The sequence below is a fragment of the Pan troglodytes genome, chromosome 20 (genome assembly GCF_028858775.2).
Source record: "Pan troglodytes isolate AG18354 chromosome 20, NHGRI_mPanTro3-v2.0_pri, whole genome shotgun sequence".
Lineage (NCBI taxonomy): Eukaryota > Metazoa > Chordata > Mammalia > Primates > Hominidae > Pan > Pan troglodytes.
This window is the reverse complement of record NC_072418.2, coordinates 56,753,970-56,767,145: the sequence shown is the minus strand read 5'-3', so window position 1 is coordinate 56,767,145 and position 13,176 is coordinate 56,753,970. Positions and strand designations below refer to the sequence as shown.

The 13,176-nt window shown below is 48.6% G+C and overlaps 1 protein-coding gene across 1 annotated transcript in view; it reads right to left on the bottom strand.

Moving 5' to 3' along the window:
* Positions 1-13,176, bottom strand: part of CACNG7 (calcium voltage-gated channel auxiliary subunit gamma 7) — a 30,195-nt gene continuing 17,019 nt past the window's right edge. The window contains exons 5-6 of the mRNA XM_001174727.8: positions 2,322-2,467; positions 1-1,901 (exon numbers count right to left, since the gene is read on the bottom strand). Coding sequence (XP_001174727.1) covers positions 1,644-1,901; positions 2,322-2,467 — 404 coding nt within the window. The 3' untranslated portion in view covers positions 1-1,643. The remainder of the gene's footprint in view (positions 1,902-2,321; positions 2,468-13,176) is intronic.

Sequence of the window (13,176 nt, the reverse complement as noted above, 5' to 3'; positions counted from 1 at the left end):
TACCAGGAGAAAGCGTTTATTGATCCTGACCAGTATCATTTACGGTCCTGCATGCTTTACACGGACTGAAGTATAAAGCGCTGCCGTTGATAATTATGATGATTAAGTCATTTAACAACGACTCATCTAACGTTATTCTGCAGTACTTTAGGCCTGCAACCCTAGAAGCAGAGACCTAGACTAAGCCCCCTCTATCCAATCCCTTCCCTCCGGGCAGGCGGAGACGTGTTTGAAATAAAGTTTATTGAAGTTTCTGTCGATATTTACATATGATACACGGTAAATAACAGAGCCAGGCCCCCCACCCCACCCTGTCCCCACCCCAGTGCCCCCCTCCCCCCAGCCTCGTTAAAAATCGCTGCGTAAAGTCAGGTTAACTGCGGCGGGTCCCCCCTCCCCCCTCCCACCTAAGATGCAAACTAAAAGCCCCCGTCCCTCCCCTGCCCCCCTCCCCCCACCCCGAGGGCCATTCTGGTTCCGTGTACAGCACTGTGCTACCTCGCCCCTCTTTCCCTAATAAGGGGGGGGGTGGGCGAGTTCCTGGTGACCTCCTCTCCCCCCAAAATCTGTCCAACGGGGCGGACGGGCCCTTGAAAGAGGCCAGAGTTGGGGTTCTGAGGGGGGAAGAGGGACGTCAATGAGGAGGAGAGCCAGAAAATGGAAGACTTAGAGGTTTGGGGGGGGTGTCGACCCCCGCTACTGCCCCTCCCTCCCTCGACGGGGCCTCGAGGGGGGAGAGGCGGGCACAGGTGCGGAGATGGCGCGGGGGAATTCCCTCCACCCTAGGGTCCCCATTCTGGCCGTCTGGTGTGCGCCTAGGGCGGGATGCACCCAAGGGCTTGGGACGAGCGGGTGAAGGGAGGAAAGGAGAGAAAGAGTTAAAGGAGGAGGAAGACGAAGCCAAGGATAGCTGAGAAAGCAAGAAGATCCTTTAGACAAGAGCCCCCTAAAAGGCAGGTAACCTTCAGGAAGCAGAAAAGAGCCCAGCCGGTGAGAAAGAATGGGACCTTCCAGGGAAGTAGGGGAGATGCGGAGGGAAGGGCCAGGTTAACCGTACCCGTGGCTTCCAGCCCCCTTCCCTACGCCACCCCGGGGCTGCGGGTGGAGCAAGCCGGCCCTCCCACTGCACCGGACGACCCAGCAGGTCAGGAGGTGAGATTAGGCAGGGAAAAAGGAAGCCCAGGGCAGAAGGGAGAAGAGGATAGTCGGTATTCCCGGCGGCTGCCTGAACCTGCTCTCCAGCCCAGCGCCGCTGCGGTGAGGTCCGAGGTTGGGGAGCTCTGGGGAGCTCGGCGCCTGCACCGCCTCTGGCTGCTCCCAGCTCAGAGCAGGTGGAGAACGAGGGAGGAGCTAATTTTCTTGGAGAGGAGGGGCCAGAGGAAAGGGGCGGGCCAACGAAGGGGAGGAGTCATTTGGGAGTGAGAGGGACCAATGAAAAGGAGAGGTCGGGAAAAGGGGGCGCGGCCATTGAAATAAGGGAGTCTGTGGGCGGAGCCATTGGGAAGAGGGCGGGGCCTAAAGCTGGCGCAGCCTCCTCCAGGTGGGAGCGAGGAGTCCCGAGGACGGAAGGGGGCGCTGCATTGCAGGGAGACCCCCTAAGACGACTAGGAGGAGGAGGCAGGGGGAGCTCCGAGGGGCGGGCCTCAGCAGGGCGAGGTGGAGATGTGCAGGTGGTCCGGGTACTTGATGGCGGGAGGGTAGTTCTGCGTCATTTGGATGGACACGTCGCTGGAGATGTCGGAGGGGCTCCGGCCGCGGCGCCACGCCTCGGGCTGCAGGAACTGGCCCGAGTAGTCGGAGCAGTCGCTGAGACGCGGGCGGTAGAAGGCCGGGTGTGGACGGTACATCTCCTCCTCCGCGTAGCGCTTGGTGAACAGGTACACGGACATCACGCCGGCCCCCTGCGGCAAGGCAAGGTCAGAGTCCCAGGGGCGCCCCCCTGCGCATCCCCGGACCCCGACTCATCTCCTCTCACTGCAGGACTCAGAGTCCCCACCCCAAGCCCCTTCCTATCCCAGGACCCAGGATCAGGGCTCCAGCCCTCTCTTTCCCCAGGACCTCAGGAGTCCAAGCCCTCAGGTTGGCCCCTCCCTCAAGACCCAGGAGTCCCAGTCTCCAGACCCCTCCTCCCCCAGGATCCCAAAAGTTGGAGCTCTCAGACCCCTCTTCCTCCAGGACCCAGGGGTTAGACCCTCAGCTACCACCTCCCTCTGACGCCAGAGTCTGCATCTCCAGCCTCTCCTTCCTCCTGGACTCAGGAACCAGGCCCCCAAGACCTCTCTCCATTCAGAACTCTAGAGTCTAGGTCCCACGGACGTCACCTCTTTGAGTAGGAAGGAGGAAGCGGCGAAGGCAAAAGACCACCCGTAGCGATAATGAAAATACTGCTCAGAGCTGCTGGGCCTGTTCATGACCTCGTCGTTGATGCTGGAGATGTAAAGAACCAAGCCCACCACCAAGGAGAGGCCTAGGGGAGCAGAGGGGGTGCCCTCGTCCATTAGAAGTGGGCCCCTTTTCCCAGCCCCAGCCCCACCTCACTGCCTTCCCCTCCTCCCCATTCTGTCCTGGACTAACTTCCCTGAAGCCCCTTGTATGCTGGGCCTTGGTTGGGTGCAGGGAGCCCAGAGATGAATCAACAACCACCTCCCCCTTTATCCCCCTAAATCTGCCATCCAGGAGCTCACAATACAATTGGAGAAGGAAAATAGGAACACACTGATTAAGTCACATATAAGGTGATAGGTGCTACAAGGAAGTAGCACGCTGTGTGGGACTCTGGAAGGAGTGCCAAACCTGCCTGGGGCAGGGGCAAGAGAAATGAAGGAAAGATTTCTTTGTTCAAGTCTTCTTTTCTTTCTTTTTTTTTTTTTTTGAAATGGAGTCTCACTCTGTGGCCTGGGCTGGAGTGCAGTGGCCCGATCTCGGCTCACCGCAACCTTCAACCTCCCAGGTTCAAGCGATTCTCCTGCCTCAGCCTCCCAAGTAGCTGGGATTACAGGCGCCCGCCACCAAGCTCGACTAATTTTTTTTTGTATTTTTAGTAGAGACGGGGTTTCACCATGTTGGCCAGGCTGGTCTCAAACTCCTGACCTCAGGTGATCCACCCTCCTCGGCCTCCCCAAATGCTAAGATTACAGGTGTGAGCCACCGCGCCCGGCCTTAAAGGATGAGGCCCAGAGAAGAACAAGGGCACACTGGCAGAGTGCACAGCATGGGCAAAGGTTTCGGAAGGAGGGAAAATAGAGCTGGTCCACCCATGTAGCTGTAACATAAGCTGTAGCCACAAGAAATGAGGTTAGAGAAAGGGGAAGGTATAGCCATGGTGAGCCTCGAATGCCGGGCCCAGGAGCTGGGCGTTGACACCAAGGGTACTAGGGAGCTACACAAAGTTTGTAGCAGAGGAAGGACAGGGCCAGATCCCAGTGTTAGAAGAAACTTTGGGGGCTGGTTGATGCTGGGAACAGACTGGAGGGAGACATATTCCAGGGGGAAGAGGATGAGGCCTGAGCTGAGGCTGTGTGGATAATAATTGCAACAATAGCAATAATAATAGCAATGACTTATATAGGTCTTGGTCTGTGCCAGGCACTGTTCTTGGTGTTGTGTATATATATACATTCATTCAAACTTCACAACACCTCTTTGAAGGAGGTACATTTTTAACACCATTTACAATTGAGGAAATAGAGCATACGGACAGTGTGCAGAGAGGTCCAATCTGAGAATTTCTAAGAGGCGATTATCATTTTCTCCAAATGAAATTTCCTCTAAACAGTAACCATGCCAAGAGTGGCTTAAGGAGGCTATAAAGTTCCCTGCCTTAAATGTATCTAACTAATCCTTATCAACCTCTTCCCCTAGAATCCTACATTCTGTGTGCCACACACAGAATAAGCCCAAATTCCTTCCGCTGTCTACGCCGGTGGTCGGCAAACCATGGTCCATGGACGAAACCCAGCTCACCCCCTCATTGTGTATGGCCCACCAGCTAAGAATGGCTTTCACATAAGTAAATGATGTTAAAAATCAAAACAAGACTGGTATTTTGTGGCACATAAAAAGTATATGAATTTCATTTGGCAGCGCCTCAAAAAGTTAAAGATAGAATTATCATATGACCCAGCAATTCCACTCCTAGGTATGTCCCCAAGAGAAGTGGAAACATATGTTCATACAAAAACTCATACACGGATGTTTGTAACAGCGTTATGCGTAATAGCCAAAAAGCAGAAACAGCCCAAATGCCCATCAGCTGATGAATGGATAAACAAAATGTGGTATATCCATATACAGGAATACTATTCAGCCAAAAAAGGGAACGATATACTGATTCATGCTACCATAGGGATGAACCTAGAAAGCAAGCTAAAAGAAGCCAGATGCAAAATATCACATATTGTGTGATTCCATTTATATGCAATGTCCAGAATAGGCAAATCCACAGAGACAGAAAACAGATTAGTGGTTGCCAGGGAATAGGATGGAGGGGGAAATTGTGTCTGGCTGCTAAGGTATGTGAGGTTTCTTTTGAGAATAATGAAAATGTTGTGAAATTAGCTAATGGAGATGGTTGTACAACCTTGTGGATGTACTGAAAAATCACTGAATTATATGAAATTTATAGTATGTGAATTACATCTCAATTTTGTTTTTTGTTTTTTGGAATTTTTTGAGACAGAGTCTTGCTCTGTCACCTAGGCTGGAGTGCAGTGGTGCAATCTCGGCTCACTGCAACCTCTGCCTCCTGGACTCAAGCGATTCTCCTGCCTCAGCCTCCTGCGTAGCTGGAATTAACAGGCACCCGCCACCATGCCTGGCTAATTTTTGTATTTTTAGTAGAGACAGGGCTTCACAATGTTGACCAGGCTGGTCTCAAACTCCTGACCTTAAGTGATCTGCCCACCTTGGCCTCCCAAAGTGCTGGGATTACAGGTGTGAGCCACCACACCCGGCCTTTTTTGTTTTGTTTGGTTTTGAAGACAGGGTCTTGCCCTGTCACCCAGGCTGGAGAGCACTGGGATAATCATGGCTCACTGCAGCCTTCACTTCCCAGGCTCAAGTGATCCTCCCACCTCAGCCTCCCTAGTAGCTGGGACTACAGGTGCACACCACCACGCCCGGCTAATTTTTTGTATTTTTTGCAGAGACAGGGTTTTGCCATGTTGCCCAGGCTGGTCTCGAACTCCTGATCTCAAGTGATCTGCACACCTCATCTCCCAGAGTGCTGGGATTACAGGCGTGAGCCACTGTGCCTGGCTTTATATCTCAACTTTTTAAAGTACATTAATTTTAAATTTTGGTTTCTACAAATGATAGTGGAACACAGCCACACCCATTTGTTTACATATTGCCTGTGACTGGTTTTTTGCTACAACCACAAGGCTGAGCAGTTACAAGAGAGACTGGGTGGCCAATAAAGCTGAAGGTATTTATTATTTGGCTCTTTCCAGAAAACTTCGCTGACCTCTTAGACTGCAGTATGTAAATGGTCCGGTACCTGCCCACACCATCTCTGATCAGTTTCTCCTTGTTTCTTCTTCTTAGACCACCTAACTTTCCTTACTTTTTTTCTTTTTGGGACAGGGTCTTGCTCTATTGTCCAGGCAGGAGTGCATTGGTGCAATCATAGCTCACTGCAGCCTCCACCTCCCTGGCTCAAGCGATCCTCACACCTCAGCCTCCTGAGTAGCTGGGACAACAGGCATACACCACCATGCGGGGCTAAGTTTTGCATTTTTTTGTAGAGACAGGGTCTCCCCATGTTGCCCAGGCTGGTCTCGAACTCCTGAGCTCAAGCAGTTCTTCCATGTTGGCCTCCCAAAGTGCTGGGATTACAAGCGTGAGCCACCACACTCGGCCTAGAACACCTAACTTTCTTGCTCTTCCTTGAACTCCTCAAGCTCACTTCTGCCTCAGGGCCTTTGGTCTTGCCATTCCTTCTACCTGGAATGCTCTTCCCCCAGATTTCCCCATGTCTGTCTCTGTCACTTAGATCTCTCCTCACTTGTTGCCTCTTTAGAAAGACCTTCTATGGACCAGGCGCAGTGGCTCACGCCTGTAATCCCAGCACTTTGGGAGGCCCAGGTGAAAGGATCACTTGAGACCAGGGGTTTCAGACCAGCCTGGCCACCGTGGTGAAACCTCATCTCTACTAAAAATACAAAAATTAGCTGGGTGCGATGGCACACACTTGTAATCCCAGCTACTCGGGAGGCTGAGGCAGGAGGATTGCTTGAACCCAGGAAGCAGAGGTTGCAATGAGTCAAGATCGTGCCACTGCACTCCAGCCTGGGCAACAAGAGAAGGAGGGAAGGGGAGGGGAGGGGAGGGGAGGGGAGGGGAGGGGAGGGGAAGGGGGAGGAGACTTTTATGATCTCCCTGTTGAAAAAAGTAGATTTCCCTCACTCAAAATTTGAGAAATGCAAATGAAAAATATGATGAGCTACCACTTCTCATCAACCGGGTAGTCAGAAGTTTAAAAGCTTCACAGCACACTCTTTTGGGGAGGCTGAGAGAATGGACGTTCTTCTACATTGCTGGTGGGAATGCAAAACGGTGCCGCCACGTGAAAGGGGATTTAGTAGCATCTAACAAAATCACACACGGATCTATCCTTTAACCCAGCAATCCCACTTCCAGGAATTTATCCTGAGGATATCTCTCCCGTGATGGGAAACCACACATGCACAGGCTGATTTATCGCAGCATGATTTGCCGTTGAAAAATAATGGAGGCTGGGCACCGTGGCTCATGCGTGGAATCTCCGCACCTTGGGAGGCCGAGGTGGGCAGATCACTTGAGGTCAGCAGCTCAAGACCAGCCTGGACAACATAGTGAGACCCCATCTCTACTAAAAATAAATAATTAGTTCCTGTTGTCTTAGCTACTTGGGAGGCTCAGGAGGGAGGATCCCTCAAGCCTAGGAGTTCGAGGCTGCAGTGAGCTATGACTGCACCACTGCACTCCCGCCTGGGTGACAGAGGGAGACTGTCTCAAAAAACTAAATTAAGTTAGGCTGGGCACGGTGGCTCATACCTATAATCTCTGCATTTTGGGAGGCCAAGGTGGGCAGATCACTTAAGGTCAGGAGTTTGAGACCAGCCTGGCCAACATGGTGAAACCTGGTCTCTACTAAAAATACAAAAATTAGCCAGGCATGGTGGTGGGTGCCTGTAATCCCAGCTACTTGGGAGGCTGAAGCACAAGAATTGCTTGAACCCAGGAGGCAGAGGTTGCAGTGAGCCAAGATCCCACCACTGCACTCCAGCCTGGGCGACAGAGTGAGACTCCGTCTCAAAAAAACAAAAACTAAATTAAAAACAAAATAGAATAAAATACATGAGTCCACACTGATACATATTTAAAATAAGAAAAAAGAGAAAGTTCTTTTCAGTAGCACACCAATTTATCCATGTAGGTGGAATAATGGAGTTAGAAGAAAACACCATTCTGCAATCCTAGTAGTAATGTTAGATTCAGGCAAGAGTCACGAGGGGATGCTCGATCGCTGGATGACAGAATCTCCCCACAGAAGATCTATTAATTATTACAGAGATAAAAAGCTTCCTTTATGGTGAAAGAACCTGGCAGATACTGCCTTAACCAAGCGATCGAAGTTAACATCACCAGCAACAGGGCAGACCCACACCACGGGCCTCCGGAGAAGAGAGCTGAGCAAGCCGCTACCTCCTTTATGTCGTGTTCCTGCTGAGAATGCGTAACCTGAATCCACTCATGAGGACAGTGGGACACTCTACAGCCCAACTGGCTGCACTCTTCAAAAACGTCAACATGAAAGATTGAAAAAGAAAAAAAAAGGCAGCAGAGCTCCATAAAAAATGAAAGCTTCACATGGCATCCTCCACGTATTAAAAAAAAAAAAAAAAATGAAAGGAGACTAAAGAGACACAATAGGGAAATGCAAAGCGTGATCTTAGATTGGATTCTGAATCAGGAAAAAGTAACAGTAAAAAGATAGCATTAGGCCAGGCATGGTGGTTCACGCCTATAATCCCAGCACTTTGGGAGGCCAAGGCAGGTGGATCACTTGAGGTCAGGAGTTCGAGATCAGCCTGGCCAACATGGAGAAATCCTGTCTCTACTAAAAATACAAAAATTAGCTGGGCATGGCGGTGGGTGCCTGTAATCCCAGCTACTTGGGAGGCTGAGGCAGGAGAATCGCTTGAACCCAGGAGGCAGAAGGTTGCAGTGAGCCGAGATCGCGCCATTGCACTCCAGCCTGGGTGACAAGAGCAAAACTCCAACTCAAAAAAAAAAGACAGTATTGGAGGGTGGGGGCGGTGGCTCACACCTATAATCCCAGTAGTTTGGGAGGCTGAGGTGAGTGGATCACTTGAGCTTAGGAGTTTGAGACCAGCCTGACCCACATGGTGAAACCTTGTCTCTACTAAAAACACAAAAATTAGCCAGGCGTGGTGGCATTAGCCTGTAGTTCCAGCTATTTGGGAGGCTGAGGCACGAGAATCCCTGTAACCCAGAAGGCAGAAGTTGCAGTGAACCAAGATTGAGCCACTGCACTCCAGCCTGGGTGACAAAGCAAGACTGTCTCAATTAAAAAAAAAAAAAGACAGTATTGGGACATTGGTGAAATTTAAATGTAGGACTAGGTATTAGCTATAGTATTTTATAGACCTTAAACTTCCTGAATTTGATTATTGTACTGTGGTTAGGTAAAAGAATGCCCTTGTTCTTAGGAAATACTTGCTGAACTAGTGAAGTGTTTGCAACTTATATTCAAGTGGTTGCACCAATGTGTGTACATATATATTTTTTGTGCACACATATGCATATATTTGTGTGTATATATGTATATATAACGTGTGTATACATAGGTATATATGTATATGTAATATGTGTATACATATATGTGTATATAGATCTATATATATATGGAGAGAGAGAGAGAGAGAAAGGCAAATGTTGTAAATGTTGAAAAACTGGGCTAGGTGAAAGATATGAGAGTTCATTGTATTATTTTTACAAGCGTCCTGTAGTCTTAAATTTTCTCCAAAATAAAAAATGTAAAATATGAGTATCCCAAGCCGAGATTTTTTTTTTCAAAATGCTAAAGTATTACCTGCACGCTAGTATTTCATTTACTTATTTATCTATTGAGATGGGGTCTCGCTCTATGGCCCAGGCTGGAGTGCAATGGCATGATCATGGCTCACTGCAGCCTCAAACTCCTGGGCTCAAGTGATCCTCCTGTCTCAGCCTCTGGAGTAGCTGGGACAACAGGCATGCGCCACCACATCTGGCTAATTTTTTTTTTTTTGACGAGACAGGGTCTCAATATGTTGACCAGGCCAGTCTCAAACTCTTAGGCTCAAGCAATCCTCTCGCCTCGGAATCCCAAACTGCTAGAATTACAGGCATGAGCCACTGTGCCTGGCCTTGCTTTTTCATTGTAAAAAGAAAAACCTACCTTTTCCATGGGGAGCTCTGATGGACACCATCTTTACCAAGGGTTCAAGCTGGTACCACTCACTGTGGGACAACCTGACATTATTTGCTCCCTGGAGTAACGTGATACAAAGTATGCAGCGGCACCTCTGACTTTTCTTGCCAATGATGTTTAACGTGAATGTTATCAAGCCTCTAGTCCAGACAGAACTTCCAGGTTACAGAAAATACAAGGAAAGAGGAACAAATGAAGTGTTACCATGAAGAAACAAATAAATTCAAGATGCGGCTGGGAGCAGTGGCTCACGCCTGTCATCCCAGCTCTTTGGGAGGCTGAGGTGGGTGAATCACCTGAGGTCAGGAGTTCGAGACCAGCCTGACTAACATGGAGAAACCCTGTCTCTACTAAAGATACAAAATTAGCCAGGCGTGGTGGTGCAGGCCTGTAATCCCAGCTACTTGGGAGGCTGAGGCACGAGAATTGTTTGAACCCGGGAGATGGAGGTTGCAGTGAGCTGAGATTGCGCCATTGCATTCCAGCCTGGGTGACAAAGCGAGACTCTGTATCAAAATAAATAAATAAAAATTAAACAATAAACCCAAGATGCAGGACATTCACCAGGATACCCTGTCCCTCAGTCTTCAGAAAAACGATGACATGGAGCAAGCTAATGACACTCAAACCAGTGCTCAACTCTAATATCTCAAAAAGAGAGACAATCAGACAATCTGTGTCTCTTGATGTAATAGACACAACAGGATGTGAATAGCACCACCTATGTATAAAGTGTTCTTGCCAAAAAAAAAAAAATCAAACCTGCATCCATCTAAGCTTCTTTTAGATCTTGGCTTACAAGAAAACACAGGAATAGGCTGAGTGTGGTGGCTCACACCTGTAATCTCAGCACTCTGGGAGGCTGAGGCGGGTGGATCACCTGAGGTCAGGAGTTTGAGACCAGCCTGTCCAAAACATGGTGAAACCCCCTCTCTACTAAAAATACAAAAATTTGCCAGGTGTGGTGTTGGGCGCCTATGGTCCCAGCTACTCAGGAGGCTGAGGCAGGAGAATTGCATGAACCTGGGTGGCAGAGGTTGCAGTGAGCCGAGACCGCACCACTGCACTCCAGCCTGGTGACAGAGCAAGAGTCCATCTCAAAAAAAAAAAAAAAAAAAAAATTGGCCAGGCGTGGTGGCGGGCACCTGTAATCCCAGCTACTCAGGAGGCTGAGGCTGGAGAATCACTTGAACCCAGGAGGTGGAGGTTGCAGTGAGCCGAGATTGCACCACTGCACTCCAGCCTGGGTGACAGAGTGAGACTCTGTCTCAAAAAAAGAAAAGGCCGGGCTCAGTGGCTCACGCACAAAGTGCTGTAATCCCAGCACTTTGGGAGGCCAATGCGGGCGGATCACCTGAGGTCAGGAGTTTGAGACCAGCCTGGCCAACATGGCGAAACCCCATCTCTATTAAAATACAAAATTAGCCGGGCGTGATGACAGGTGCCTGTAATCCCAGTTACTCGGGAGGCTGAGGCCAGAGAATCGCTTTAACCTGGGAGGCGGAGGTTGCAGTGCCTGGACGACAAGAGCGGAACTCAGTCTCAAAAAAAAAAAAAAAGGAGAGAGAAAAGAAAACACTGAAATAGATGAACATATTAAACGACAACAGAAGATTCCATTGGAAAACTGCAATGTGGGAATTCCACATAACAAAAATGCAAATTTCTCAAAAAAATAAATGGCCAGAAAAAAATAGGAGAGGGACCGTTTTAGGTTGAAAGAGGCTTCAGAGATCTATCAACTCAATGTACATGTGGAACTTGGATCTGGATTTGCAACAAATGAACTAGAAAGAGGCATTTATGAGGCCAATGGGGAAGAGTGAGCATTAACTAGATATGAGATAATATTAAGTAATTATTCTTAGTTGCTTGGGCTTGATCATGGGATTGTGGTTATAGTAAATAAAAGACTACTTATAACTCAGAGATATACTGAAATATCTGTGAATCAAATGATGTCTGAGACTGGCTTTAAAATAATGTAGTGAAATGCAGAAGAGGACATGGCAATATGACTAAAAACAGATTTGCCATATGTTGGTAATTGTTGAAACTGAGTACAGGATCCATGAATTTCATTATACTATTCTTTCTATATTTTATTTTATTTTTTAATTCTTTTTTTTTTTTCAGACAGGGCCTTACTCTGTTGCCCAGGCTGGAGTGCAGTGGTACCATCATAGCTCACTGCAGCCTCCATCTCCTGGGTTCAAAGCGATTCTTCCACCTCAGCCTCCAGAGTAGCTAATACCACAGGCTCGAGTCACTGTGCTTGGCTTCTTTTTATATTTTAATAATGAGATATATTTAAAAAGTCAGTGCTGGCCGGGCACAGTGGCTCACGCCTGTAATCCCAGCACTTTGGAAGGCTGAGGCAGGCGGATCACGAGGTCAGGAGATCGAGACCATCCTGGCTAACATGGCGAAACTCCATCTCTACTAAAAATAGAAAAAATTAGCCGGGCGTGGTGGTGGCCGCCTGTAGTCCCAGCTACTCGGGAGGCTGAGGCAGGAAAATGGCACAAACCCGGGAGGCGGAGCTTGCAGTGAGCCGAGATCGTGCCACTGCACTCCAACCTGGGCGACAGAGCCAGACTCCGTCTCAAAAAAAAGAAAAAAAAAAAAAAGTCAGCGTTGTTAAAAACAAATAGTAGTGGAATTAGGCTTTTTTTCTTTCTTTCTTTCTTTTTTTTTAAGACAGAGTCTTACTCTGTCACCTAGGCTGGATGCAGTGGTGTGATCTTAGCTCACTGCAACCTCTGCCTCCCGAGTTCAAGCGATTCTCCTGCCTCAGTTTCCTGAGTAGCTGGGACTACAGGCATGCACCACCACACCTGGCTAACTTTTTTGTATTTTAATAGAGATGGGGTTTCACCATGTTGGTCAGGCTGGTCTCAAACACCTGACCTCAAATGGTCTGCCCAGCTCGGCCTCCCAAAGTGCTGGGATTACAGGCATGAGCCACTGCGCCCAGCCAAAAAAGAGACTTATTAACTAAATGTCATGCATGGACCTAGAATGAATCCTGGTTCTAGGGAAAGAGTTATAAAAGACATTCTTGAAATAGCCAGGACAGTTTAAAAATGTATTAAATTGTATTATGGAATTATAAAATGTCCAGGTCTGATAATGTTGTTGTAGTTACGTAGAAGAATGTATTATTATTCTATTTATTTATTTAGAGACAAGATCTGGCTCTGTTGCCCAGGCTGAAGTGTAGTGGCACAATTTCAGCTTATGGCAACCTCTGCCTCCTGGGCTCAAGCCATCCTCCCAGCTCACCCTCCTGCGTAGCTGGGACTGCAGGTGCATGCCCCATGCCCGGCTGACTTTTGGTATTTTTTGGAGAGACGGGATTTTACCATGTTGCCCAGGCTGGTTTTGAACTCCTGAGCTCAAGTAATCTGCCCACCTCGGCCTCCCAAAGTGAGGCCACAGCACCCGACCCTTAGCCTTAAAGGATGCATACTAACACTTAATTTTAGAGATGAACTATCAACATGTCTGCAATTTACTTTCAAATGCTAAAGCCAAAAAAAATCTGTGTGTGGTGTGTTTAAAAAGTGAGGTGGGGCCGGGCACAGTGGCCCACACCTGTAATCCCAACACTTTGGGAGGCTGAGGAGGGCAGATCACCTGAGGTCAGGAGTTCAAGACCAGCCTGGCCAACATGGTGAAACACCATCTCTACTAAA